The sequence below is a fragment of the Diadema antillarum genome, unplaced genomic scaffold, assembly GCF_040938485.1.
Source record: "Diadema antillarum isolate AM-2024a unplaced genomic scaffold, OU_Dant_1.0 seq00000107_RagTag, whole genome shotgun sequence".
NCBI classification, from domain to species: Eukaryota; Metazoa; Echinodermata; class Echinoidea; order Diadematoida; family Diadematidae; genus Diadema; species Diadema antillarum.
The window spans coordinates 178,422-192,995 of NW_027271193.1; the positions used below are offsets into that span (position 1 = coordinate 178,422).

Here is a 14,574-nt window from a genome sequence, read left to right on the forward strand (position 1 = left end):
AAAAAATCGTCTTTCCGTCACTCGACAGTGAAGATTTTGGCACACTGTTTTGATTTTCCTATTCTCAAAAGGTGATTGATATAGGCCTATCAGCTCACAAGGCTCTCATAACAAAGGCTCTGCCTAACAGTGTCCCCTTTCTCGCTGCGCTACCAATGCAATGTGAGTCCTCAATTTTCGGGCAAATTTATGAGTTTTCTTGGACTGTAAAAGTAATGTCAACGTAACCTGACATAAATGATAGAATTGACATTTTCCTCTTTTTGAAAGAGAGAGAGAAAGGTATGTGACATTTTCTTTTTGTGTCAGTTTAGTGTGTGTCAATATAATCCCTACATCCAGACGAGATGGTGCAGTTTCCTATTTTATCAATGGCGTTCCATGATGGCACAGCAACTTTAATGTTGTCCGTCTTCTCTAGGTTATCCCTGTCTCTATGGTTGATCCCCCGCTTGGTCGTGGAGAGACCTCCCACAAGCCTTCATTGCCTGTAATTTGATTATTGTCAAAGCCTGTTTAGACAGACGGGTGAGAGATAGAATTTTGCCACCGTGTCACCGAGTCGAGGGGTAATTGGTGCAATGGTGTTGGATTAATTGCCATCAAGTTGGGTTTTTTTCTGTTTCAATCACTTGTCTTTAGTGTGTACTTCTAAAGCATTTATAGGGAACCCCGAACGCGACACTCCGAATGTGAATACAAATTAAACCTATTGATATCTGGATCCCGAGTCCATCCGAACAGTCCCATTGTTATAAAATGTACCTGATGGAAATAATAAAATGTTTCTGATTACACCCAGTCCCCTTGCAATCATTGTCTGAGTTATAGTTTAGAGAATGTACATACTTCGCTGGAGTATTTTGGGGGTTCTTTCGCAATTCTGTTTATCAATTTTTGAAAGTCTGTCACTATACCTGGTTATAAACCCAAGAATACTCAGTATTGGCTTTAAGGCCTTTATGGTTGTTATCTTAATTGGGTTACAACTGTAGGAATGAAAGCATCATCTCTGCCCCGTTTGATTTGTGAAATTCAATTGTTTGTTTTTGTTTTTTGCTTTTTCATTGCATTTGTTTAAAGATTGTTTCTGCATTTTTCCTAGGCCAACATGAAAACAGAACACTTTCTAACATAATGGAAAAACGTATATTATCCAACTATGATCCAATAAAAGCAACGTTCAGCAAACAACCTCCCCCCCCAAAAAAAAAAAAAACACCAACCCCCCCCCCCCAAAAAAAAAGACACCCATGCAGTTTTCATCAACGACCCCAGCACTTGGCAGACATTCAGTTGATGCCGAGCAGACGTTGATAAAGTATAAGTATCAGCAACAATGATAATCTAAATTTGTAACTGAAATAATGAGGACATCAGTTGTAAACATAGGGCCTAATATTATTACATATAAGTGAGTATATCAACATTGTAATGATAATTATGATGTCAATTGAAACGAGGCGAAAGTATATCAAAATCAGTTATTGATGATTAGAAATCACAAAAAATCGCATAATACTTTAGTAAATCATGTTTGAATCATCAATGAGAGTGGAACAAGAGTATTGAAGGCCGATTTTGGATCTCGATCTCGATCTCTCAAAAAAAGAAAGTTTACAGAATGCAATTTAAGGCAGTGCAAAGGGCGATAATGTTAATAAAGCACCGCACCATATGTCTTTGACAGTGTGATATACGTGTACATGTGATAGTTGACGTACTAACGGAACGTTTTCTTTATGCAACGGTTGGCTAGTACACCATCAGTGACTTGCCATTTAGTATGATCTTGATGAAGTTCCAGGATACGAAATATTGAGGTAGGCCTGTGTGGGTTATCTATACCACAAGCATACGAGTCATAAATACACATGCACGCAGACGAACACACAAAAGCGCGCTCACTCAACAACACACACCAGACAAACGTACACACACACACATCAGGTATCTAGACGGCATCGCGCTTTCTCGCCTAAAATCACGAAACCATGAAAGTGTCTGATGTGGAATGCACAGCTCGTACAACGCAAGGTGTTGGCTGATTATGCACCCACGAAAAATAGATGAACCGAGAGACAGAGTTATGATAATGAAGGAAAATGAGAAGAAGGAGGAAGAGGAGCAAGAATGAAATACATAATCTCCCGATCATACATTCTTAGTCCCTGTGTCATTGCTTTGTAAAGATCAGTGAAAAATATTTAGAGCGACACAAAAGATATGCCATGCCAATGACCAAGGTATATTGTTGTGGGGGAGACGAGTTCGATCCTGTCCACTATGTCTACACGGACAGTATTTCGACTAGAAGAACTAATTGGCTGATGCAATGGACAGGTCCTTCCTCTTATACACATTCCAAACGAGTGCAGCCTGTGTGCCTTTCTAATTAGCCCGTGACGATGCGGAGAGCACAGGATATAACGCTGAACAAATTACAAATACAAGTATGATTGTTATAATAACTATTATTTTGATTCTAAAGTTATGTATATAGATGTAGTATTTTGCGAGAAATCGATCTCGACCTGAACGCGCGCAGTGTCCCATGTAAACTTAGTGTATAATATGTGGAAGAAATTAGGTTTGAGACAGACGATGCTCTCAACGCTCCCTTTTATATGTTCATTTTGAACAGACATTGATGAAGATTTATACATTCTTCGAAACTTACATAATCTACCAAGCCATTTCTTATCTGTGTGTAGTGTGGGTGTGTGAGAGTGTGTGCGTGTTCGTGTGTGTGTGTGTGCGTGTGTGTGTGTGTGCGTGTGTGTGTGTGTGTGTGTGTGTGTGCGTGTGTGTGTGTGTGTGTGTGTGTGTGTGTGTGTGTGTGTGTGTGTGTGTGTGTGTGTCTATATGTAAGAGCCTGTGGTTGATTTGAATATCTTTTCACCACCTATTTATTAGATGAGCGGTTCCGTTATCCGACGTCGAGAGATCGATGCGAATGCGAGGGCTGAAAACATACAAACCGTCAGACCCAAAATGTTTCCGCCCGGAGTCAGCGAAGGCTAAACAAATCCATTTGAACCGAGCATGCTCTCTTCCTCCGCATTAAGATTGAATGCAGACACCCGGTTCTTAAAGGGGACATTTTAAAGTGAAATAAAAGGCGAACAAACAAAAATAAACCCACTGAAAACGAAAAAGAATGATACAAACAATTTACACAAGGCATTGTTTGAAATAAACTAGATACTCGGGTATGATAATTTGAAGGTTAGGGGACCTGAAAATCAGTATAAATGGGGTGCTGAGCATTTTAATTTTGAAGCACTATATACGCTAAAGAAGTTTCTCTGCATGCTATAGTATTATGTACGTTAATATTGCTCTCTATCGCTTCGACGTTGTTCATTGGGTGCGTGTTTGTCTTGTTTAAGAAAGATTCTCCAGTAATGAAATGGCGATAGATTTCTCATGATAATATGTCCAACTTTGCTTAGATTTTATCACAAAGTATTGGTTTTACGTCAGTGCTGTTCAATTATCAAAAACAATTTTCTCCAGTGGGAACTGACCGCTGAACAAAGAAAAAAAGTATCTACCAGCTGCACCGAGCGTGATTTTGAGTGATTAAGAGCATCCTCTACTATCATTTTGGCCTCATTTGAAATCAAGTTTGTTTTTCTCTCAAATAGACATATAGTTGTACTCATTCAGAGGGAAATGGGGAAAGCGGAAAAAATCGTCTGGCCCCTACATTTCAATCAGTATATGGCTCATCAAGATAAAGCTTGCAATTCAATTAGTCGCCGGTTTTTTAAATTGGCATGTTTTCTTTCCTTTCTGTTGTCGAATAACACTGATGGCTAGAATGTTTTTGACATCTTAATGGGCGTTGCTGGGGAGACTGTAACGACAGCTACTTAAGCGGAGTAGATTGATCATGAGTCCGAGGATTCGTTTTACAAACATTTGCAAATTGTCATCAACATCCATTTTAAGATTTAAAAAAAAAACGAGGTATGATGCTATGTACTTTCTAAATAAAAATGTGTTCGCTTAATTTCATTCTATTCACTAGAGTCTGCAAACATATTGCGTCATTCATGTATACAGTGAGAACATAACAGATTCGATATGTGAGCGTTTTGATTTTCAGTCTCTCAAAGTATGTAGAGCTAATCTATTTTGTGTGTGTGTGTGTGTGCATTATCCACTAAAAGAAAAAAGCTTGGTAAACAAGTGCCAGAATGGTGACATCACTATCTCATCTAATTTACATAATGTTATGTTGTTGATTCGTGAAAACGTGCGAAACTGTATATAAACCGAAACTTGTACTAGTTGCTTGATTGATTTCACTTTTATCATTATAGGTCAAAATCGTAGACGGCTTTTTCACTTTAAGTCAACATCAAAACTTTTGGAAGTCTGTTCATTCGCGTTAATGCAACGTTTTCATTATCACAATGTGAGATTAAAAAACCTCTTATATAATATTATCTCAACATCAAGATGGGATTATGCATGGGTTTGTGGATTTCCTACACAGACCAAAGTGAGCCATATTTCTGCACTCGAGACGAGAAATAGTTTTAATGGTAACCGACACCATACATTCTTAATGATGACTAGTGTCCCAAACTGTTGTCTGATCAGATCTGACACACACACACACACACACACACACACACACACACACACACACACACACACACACACACACACACACACACACACACGAGATTTTAGAAATTCAAGATACTGAATGATTACCGAATCAAGATATCGTTTATGTGATATATCCAGATATTGTACGATAAACCTGTTCTGACTAAGCTTCTCTTGACCGCTTAATTGTAGCTTCGAGATGATTCATTTCGAGCTGTACAGTATTTTACCAAGTCTCCTCCCCAGATATGGAGGAATAAACGAGAATGCCACCTTTATATTACTGCTCAATATTTATACGCCAATATCAAGCAACAACAGTATAGTTAGAATGGCACAAACTACTATTTTATCGCCCACGCTATAGAGACAAATGGGGGAGGGGGTAGGAAGAGGGAGAGGAGGGGAAGGAAACTGAAATACTCGATTGACGCCAAAAAATCTGCCGCCATGTCCAGCGAGTAAACAAATCCCGGAGAATGTCTCCGACCGGGGAAACTGACCCTCGAGCATCTAGTCGAGGGGCATTGTCAAGGCGGTGCAAGGATGTCATTGCATTGACAAACAGCTTTTTTTTTTCTTCTTTTCTTTTCTGCTAACTTTCCCAGCTACGCAGACACTTCCTGATGGATAACAGGCGTGAAAGGGAATGCCAGAAAGGATACTGGAGTTATTGACTTCGCACGTGACCTACAAGTCTAAATTGAGCATGGCAACATGCCCAACATTAACGGGGGAGTTTCCGTGCGACATACGTTTAGATTTAACAGGTGACTGAAACAAGTACACAAAAACCTTTAAGCAACAATGTTACAGAAATGGGGGGGGGGGGATAACGTTTCTTGTCAACATGTTTTTTGGAACACATAAACACAGCCGTAAAGGTGAATGTTATTGACCAGAAACCACCACAGTGTTCATTCAAAATATCTAGCAGCCGTGTTAACACTTCTCCGACAATCAAAGCAAAAATAAACTGCAAACCGTTTTTCGCATGAAGTCATTTCAGGCGAAGAATTAAGGACGAAAACATTGTATCGTCTAACAATTTCTACCGCACCCCAATGACGTAAGCAGCATTAAAAAAACCTCAACACTGCATTGAAAGTATGCAACATTTGAAGTCTTTTATAATCCGATATTATGAAAATCCATAGAGAAGTTTAATTACAACACATATTTCATCTCTCGGAGTCCTCAGAGTGTAATAAACGACTAGCCATTGCTTCTAAAGTGGCAGAATACGTCGATTGTCTTTTCGCGGTCATGTTCATAATCTCTATACATTGCTTGAAGCAGCTATTCCAGAAAATAAAACCGCAATAAATTGATATTCATCTAGAAAGCATTGCGTTCAATAATATCCTGGAGCACTGAATGACAGCTACAACATGAATTGGAATATGTAATGGAAAATTGCGTTATCTTCATTTTTTTTTAACGCACTTGGTTTCGATTTGGTATCTTGAGACATTTTGATAAAGATCCTTTGAAAGCATGTTGTCTTTTAAATAAATGTGACGTGTGTTATAACCACAATAGTTCTTAATAACCTGTTATTGTTTTTTTTTTAATCCCTCCCTTGATCATCTATACAATCAAGTCTTTACATTGCACATGAATTCATCTAACTTTTCTTTGGATATTTCGTTATCTCCGAAACACGATTGCGTCAAGCATTTTTCCTTGTTCTGTCACTCTATAGGACTGGCCGTAAGTATAATCTTAGAAGTGCCACCGAATCAAGCTTGTGAAATTTGCCGCCTTGATCTTGTCAGCATAAATTTAAAGGGATCGTATAGTTTTGGTTGAGACCTAATTTCAGGTTTCTAACATTCTTTGGTGAGATAATGAGAAACCTCTTATGAAATATGAAAGAGCATGTAATTCCACGAGGAATTCAACGTTTATTTGATGAAAATTGGTTTTGAAATGGCTGAGATATCCAAAACAGAGCAATTCTTATAAGTGTGGGACCCACACTTTATTACGATCGCTTTGTTTTACTTTGTTTTTGGATGTTTCAGTCATTCCAAACCTGATTTTCATCGAATGAACTTTGAATTCCTCTTAAAATGGTATCCTCTGTACTATTTCATAAGTGTTTTCTTGGTATCTCGAAAAAAAAGTTAAAAGCTCAATTCTTATCTCCACCAATACTGTACCATCCCTTTAAGTTGATGTTGAAGGGTCAATTTTTGTATAACACGTGTGCTGATTAGTACATATAAACTGTTCGTCACAGTAGCTGCATCTTGTTCTTATGCAGCTGTTTTTGTTCCATTCTGAATTATAAATTCACTCTTGTCAATTGCTTTTATCATGATCAGTTGAGCAAACTTCTTGTTTTTCATAGAAGACAGACTATTCTGCAACAATAATGTGTTTCTAAATTTACTCCTAATATGATATTCATAACTCATAACAGAAACGAAAGATTGGTACAAAGAGAGTTCTGACCATTATCACGGAGGGAGAAGGTCAGGAAACCAAAAACACGTCCAAACAGAAAGAGCGCAAAAGAATCAAGTTCCATCATGACTCTACGGTGACTACTTAGAGGAGCGACTGTCAAATTCACGTACGAACGTTATTTATAATAGGTATATAGATTTATAGATAAATCATATCGGGAAGTTTTCAAGTGCATTCAACTTCATTGGTATGGTTTCTATGCCTTTCTTTAGGAGCATGATATTCTTGAAATCAAATTCAACCTATCAAAATGTTGTTAGGTGAACGTCGATCGACTCACAAATTATTTTTATCATGACCAAAGAAAATATGATAAGAATGAAATGCTACATAAAACTACCTATTCTAGGCGGGTGAGCTCACATCCACCCACACACACACACACCCACACACGCACTCACACACAAACACACACACACACACACACACAGAGGAGATACTCAGTATTCCTCCCCTCGTCGCCATAAGCGATCGTGTGTGGAGAAACAAGTGGCGACCGCGAATATCTTCATGGGTTGCCCTGGTGATGTGCATGCTGTGAATGACGGTTGCCGTTTGATACCTCCATGCACATCAGATAGCCGCTTCCTATGTCCCCTTTTTAAAACCGACTGCATTATCATGGCAGTGCTGGAGAGGTTGTTTGAATCTTTCAGCTGTTAGATTGCCGAGCCTCGAATCTCGGATTACCCCGGCACAGACTGACACGGATTCTGCAACCAGCTCCCATGGCCTTTTGGTCGAACAAGTTCGTGGTAACTTTATCCCGACTATCTACAGCGCCTTGCGGGGCTTTTTTGCCTGTATTATCTCTTTCTCACCAGGCCATAATGGTTGGATATTGATTGTCAGTCGCAAAACCTTGGAAGCTTTACTTCAAGGTGATCGTCGTGCAACCTTTTTGTGCTGAACTGGAAATAAGATCTAGAAAACACAATTGCCAATGCCATGTCGCTGGTTGATCAGAGTTGTTTGTTTCGACGTGTGTTGAACGTTTACCATGAAAAGCAACATAATCTTGTCGTACGAGTATGCATGAAATTACATTCTCATGATTCTAATATTCCTTTCAAACGCTTCGAACGGAACGGATAATGTCACCTAATTTCACGGACACATTACTTACTTTTTACCCATTATTTCTAAATGTTTCGCGGCAGCTTTATCGTCATGGTCCTATTAGCAACATTTTATCTTTGTTCCCTCTTTCCATATTGGCCTCTTTTGCTCAGTCCTCCTTGACTTTGCTTACGAGGCATGTATACGCTTACTTGGCCTTGGAAGAGAAGAGTGCTTAATGCGGTCACGTCTTCATTTACATTCATATACTTCTGACGTGTTAAGGTTTTAAGCAAGATTATAAAGTGTATCAATCATGTCGTTCAGAATCGCTCTTTTTGGTCCCAGTGTGTCTGTGTTTCAAGGAGAGCAAACTTACAATTTCAGTATTGATATTGGCGTCATGGAGCTTGCAACGGTCTTCTTCACTATAGCATGACATGCAGACTAACATTGTTTGTTCATTTCCATCTGAGAAGATGGCTGGATAGCCCATATTCAGCTTTGCTAAGCTGGTCTTCCATGGGGTCCAGTTGGATGTCAGGTGGGACCACTTCACCGGGTTAAACACCCTGCTCTTTGCGATTAATGAATGAAGCGGGATCTTTTACGTGCATGAGTTGTGACTCTCATACACGGGACCTCCATTTTATGTCCTATCCGAGGGACAGAGTGTTTTGCCTCTTGCTAGAGGGGACGGTATGAGGGGACACACAACATTGCTCAGTCCAGACTCGGGTTCGAACCCGGGTCCTTAGGATCGTGAGGCAGACGCGTTACCGATAGAGCCAACTCGTTGTTGTTTTTCTTTTTTGTATGGTTCCATGCATTGATATCCCTTCGAAAAGGTGTCTCAACGCTGTTAGATTGCAAATCACAAGTCAGCTGAGAAAGATTTGGTCGCCTGCCAGACAGAAGGACCCAAAGGTTTGCGCGCTCAAAACCAAAACCAAACAAAATAAAATAAAAAATCACAAAATATGATAATTACATCATATGAAAGAGCTTTCAAAACTCTGTCGAATAACGTTACAAAAAAAATCGACTTTGTTTCGAAATTTCATGGTAGGGTCATTCTAATGGGCAGGTAACATTTTGATTGGATCAGAAAAACAAGCGTATAACTTCTCTCGCAGAGATGTCGTCTTATACATAATTATAATGTGGCATTGTCTCCTTATCCCGTATTTTCAAAACTTTCAGAGCAAACAAAAAGGCGCCGCCATTGTTGAAATTAAGGAGCATAACAACATTGTTTTACAGTCTGCTTGTCTATTCACGAACCATAGCTTTTGCCTGATGAGCCTGTGTCAGTGTCTGTATCATTAGCATGCAAGACATGTGCCAAGGTCATTAGCTCTTTATCCGGTGTTTGATGGATGACTGAGGTACGCCGGCTGCTGCACGGAGTCTCGTGCAGTGGGGGTGATGTGTCGATGTCATTAAGCAACTCGAAGCAGATCCCCATGTCACGCCTTGCCGTACGAGACACTGTAACCGGTACATGTACGGTCTGCCACACGTACAGGATGGGCCCTATATTATACTTGCAAAGAAAAGCTGCATGCTTGCGGCGAAGAATAAGACATAGGTGAGTAGTATAGGTATTGAAATTATCATATAGCTCGATAGGTGTACAGGTAGAGACAGACAGTCGGGTAAACGGATCTAACCACAGATGGCCGATAGAAGATGCAGATAACACAGTAGAGGTAAAAGAAGGCAGAAATATTAAACGAATCTACATTCTCAGAGCTGGGAAAATGGCAAATAAATAAAATAATATGATTGGCATGTAGTCACTGGCTGACTGATTTATATTGATTTGATTGATTGGTTGATTTTACTTGTCTGTATACCCACACATGGATATTATGCAATGTTGCAATTTTCTCATTGTTTTTTGTTGCATGTAATCATGCCGAAAATTATTATCGAAGGTAATTACGATAATAATGATAGAATCGATGATAAAAATAACAATCATAATACCAATACAAATAAGAATAGATTTATAAGGGCTCATATACGTAAGTGTGGGATACTTAGGGAATTAAAGAGGACTTTTCTATTTTGGGAAGACGTCGCTGTTCATTTTGTAGGAGAGTGAGCTATCTGCACAGTTAAAAATTAATTTAGAATTAACATAGTTATTATTGGAGATGACATAACTTGCCTTCGTTCCATGACTGGCAGTATAAGACAGCCTAACATAACTGCTGAAATTATTTTGACCAAAAGAAAAAAAAACCCAATATTTATATTACACTTATTTGTCCCGTGATAACTAATAAAGGTAATCATTAGATATCATTTTGGGGCATCATGGTGTTCCCCGCAGTTATGAAATTAAATTAAAGTGCCTTGTGTCGCGTCCCGAGTCCATTTCATTCGCAAGATTGTCGTTTGTGAGTGTTCATCGACTAAGATGTTTTTAGCTAGCTCGGAAAAGGGTGGTGGAAGGTTGGGGGTATTTCTGCATAATAGACAGTGATTCCCTTTGGTTTTCTGATTATGTCAAAGTACGCAACCTATACATGCTTTGTAAAAAATGGTCATGCTATTATTATCGTCACGGTAATATTGATTGCCACATTTACGTTTGTGCTCATACGCAACGCCACACAGTTATCTCAAGCGAAGTTAAAAAGTTATGTGATATATCAGCCACATAATGCTCGTTCTTTATGTACTGTACATTCTACAAATGTTTGTACGGTCAGTCACGTTCAAAAGATTTTTTTTCAATAGATTCGACTCAGGCCTATACAGTGTGCTTTTTATCCTTCGCCTGGGTACATGCACGATGACATGATGATTACTTTTTATATCAATTATTTTCTCTGTCGCCTCAATTGCTGAGGAGACAACAGAAAACGCCCTCATAATCTACCATAAATCACGAAATGTAGATTCCTATCAATTTGATGAGTGTGTCGCCATGACAACGTCGCTACAAGCATTATCATCATTACTTGTCGGCAACTACATTATGCAGTATTAACATCCTTAGAGCAGAAATTGTGGCAATATTTCCTTTGATTATTATATTTGTGTGCCAAAGACCGCAATGTACATGTGTGTGTATATGCGTACACACACTTTCATTATCAATGCATAGTAGTTTCTCTTCCCCCCTCTCTCTCTATCTCTCTATCTTTGAGTAATATCTATCTCTCTCTTTCTCTTGCTTGCTATTGAGGTGTTAAGAAGTTGAGCTGAGTTTTGGAGACGATAATCAACGTGGGTCCTATCTCCGCTTTGTTCACTCGAGACGTCCTTGATACATATTGTACGAGGATAAAGTTCGTGTGTCCCTTTTGCATCCCTGAAATTTAGATTCCTTTCATAAGTTGGTATATATTGCGGAGGTATAGGGTATAGGTAATGCAAACTCATAATAGTAAAACTGGAAGCTTCTTTACGATGGGAGGGAGGACAAATAATATAGATATATAGTGAATTAATTCAGACACAGAAAAATTCCAATCGTTATTCTCGGTACGGGGGGGGGGGGGAGCGTATATTCTTTAGTGACAATGCCTTAGTTTTTTTTATATTTTCATAAAAAAAAAAAATCCAAGGTGTATTACAGTGAGATTTCAGACACGATATTTGGTGACATTATTCTTCGACCACGCAACTTTTCGTGGCATTTGCAAGAGGGATATACAACCTTTAAGGTAAAGTCATCGCGCGAGCAACATACATATCACCGTCAGCTTCGTAATACACTGACATTCAGTTCAGTAAGTTCGGCAAGCATGCTGCAACTGCTTGCATGTATACACGGGGTCCTGTTTGTGCATTAAAAAGTGTGCGCATGTGCGGACGTCGAGGCGAGGTTGGTGTTTCCTGAGATGAAAGAATGAGGCGCTACATGAGGACACAAGTAGCCTCAAGGCGAACAAACAGGTCGTGGGTTTTAGTCTTCATTCCTCCTCCTCCTCCTCCTCCTCAGATCCTCCTCCTCCTTCTCATCCTTTCTCATTCTCGCTCTAACTCTTCTCGTCTAAGATAAAATTTCCACTTCTCCAATATGCTGAGACTCTGTTAGTTTGTGTGTGACATTAAGACCTTGCACACTGACCTTTAAAAACGATTAGCATGTGTGTGTAGCAAGAAACTTGTTGATGGTTTTTGCCCTTAAATCTCATAGTTTAACGGCGAAGCTCTACATCAGCTCCATGGTTTAAGGTAAAGAGGCTTGGAAATCCCCCATTATTGTGATAGCGCTATCATCACTGCAGGCAGCTGCAATGAATGAATGTCATGGAGTTCTGCAGCAATGACAAGGTAGAATTGTAGAAGACACACTCATAATGTTACTCTAGCTGTTAAATGCGGCGTTCGCATACAGTACTTGTGAGATCAAAGATAACTGTCCAGCCCACAAATAGTCATATTTCAGAGGCTCCTATTCGCTGTACGTGTTGTCCTAGAAAATCTCTGATAATGTCACCGCTTAATAGGCTCATGGATATCGTGGACCGCAAAGTCGATACCACCAACGCCGATGAATTATGAATGAAACGAAACCAAATCAACAAGTCACTTATCATAATGATGGGTAACTTCGGTAATGGCATGAACAATTTTTGTTTACAGAAAGAGAACTAAAAAATAACAGCTGTCATTTTCAAACGCCAAAAGATGTTATTCTTAACGCCCTAAAAGCTTACTTTAACGTGTGTGTTTTTTTTTTCGTTTTCCCCTTATAATAAATTATAACTGGCCAATAAATAGTACCAAGTATAAAGGACACATTAATCCCGGGTACTCCGAAAGAAAACCAATTTAGCAACATCACAAAAAGGACACAGCCGTTACAGATGGATCCGACCAAGGTTTTGCTGGATTATTACTGTTCACAATGGAAAATCTATCATTGATTTGGTATAAACGAGACCTATTTCAAGACAAAACATCCAGTGTTTTTTACTATCATTGAAAATTGAAGGAATAGGCCTGATGTCACGAATCCATAGGACAGGGATCGACCGCACAGACATTATCTTTGTTATCTGAACGTCAGCAGTGAAAGAACACAGAAATGGGTATATGGGAAGATCTAACCAAAGTTATGAACAAACAAGTTATGAATAAACGGACAAACACGTAATCGGCGATGTTCTGATGTATTTTTTTTCTTTTGCCAGGGCAGTTGTAAGAGCGTATGCGACATGTCGTTTTCTTTACGCCTGCGCTTGATGGTGCCAACTGGAGTAGTTTTACATAAAAGATATGTCACCTACTTGTATACAACCAGCGGGGACAATCGTACACGCGAAAGTCACAAACAACACGGCATGACACCCATCCCCCTTCCTCCCCCAATGGGACCAAACACACACACACACACACACACACACACACACACACACACACACACACGCATATTCACACACATACAAAGGGATGAAAAGGTCAAAGTGATGAAATCTCACCTGTGAAGCGATACTCGGTGTATAGAAACCACACTGGAGGCACACGGGTCTTTCGCAGTCCTGGCACTCCAAACCTTCCTGCGCCGAGCCGGGGATGGCCGATTCGTCCAGTTCCGTCCGGTTGCAGACGGGGCACAGATTCTTCGGGGCGCCGTCGGCTGTGCTGGATGCGTCCGAGGCACGCCTCTTGATATCTTTGGTATATTTCGTGAACTCGTCCTCAAGAATTCTGGAGAAAGAGAAGGGGAAAAAACATCATCCACATAGAGTATACCAGAATGCTGAAGTAGCAGTTAAAGCTGTGCTTTTAGTGCCTTATACTGTAATGCCATACATGGTAAAATCTTAATGGCCATCTCTGCTGAGGTGTGTTCCTGCACCATCTGTGACGAAGCAGGTGCTTTGGTGTCAAGCTTGAAATCAATAACACCATGTGAAATTTTGCAGATACTGCTGTCAACAAGGACGGAGTGGAATGATGTCAACAAAATAATAATTGAAACACGTCATTAATTATCATGCATGTTTGAGAGGTGCGAAACATTCCATCGACATGAGGAATGGGGAATTTATGATTTTGTTTACTTTCTCGGAGAATTCATTAAAGTACTCGGAATTGATTTCTATACGAATCTTCACCAATGGCGGGTCTGATGGCTATCTACCCGTACATCTCTAACACTGGTATACTCTCAGCGTTCGAATCATAAATTACCAGTCCACCACATACCGGTGATATGACATACCGAAGCGGCGTCTCTTGTAATGAATCAAATATACTGTGACAAATCGTGTTGTAAAATGTTGTGCATGTGCACTGAGATATTCCACAGTTCCTTTACAGAGTAAACACACACTGCAGCTGCCTACAGACACAAACACGCGCACACATTTTACATAATGTATATATATATATATATATATATACAGTTGTATATATAAGATACATATAAATATACATATATAT

At 39.5% G+C, this 14,574-nt stretch overlaps 1 protein-coding gene across 1 annotated transcript in view; it reads right to left on the reverse strand.

Annotated features, from left to right (window-relative positions):
- LOC139726981 (uncharacterized) overlaps positions 1–14,574 on the reverse strand; it is a 78,745-nt gene that overhangs the window by 44,493 nt on the left and 19,678 nt on the right. Inside the window, exon 2 of the mRNA XM_071637965.1 lies at positions 13,608–13,836. Within this exon, the coding sequence (XP_071494066.1) occupies positions 13,608–13,836 (229 nt within the window). The remainder of the gene's footprint in view (positions 1–13,607; positions 13,837–14,574) is intronic.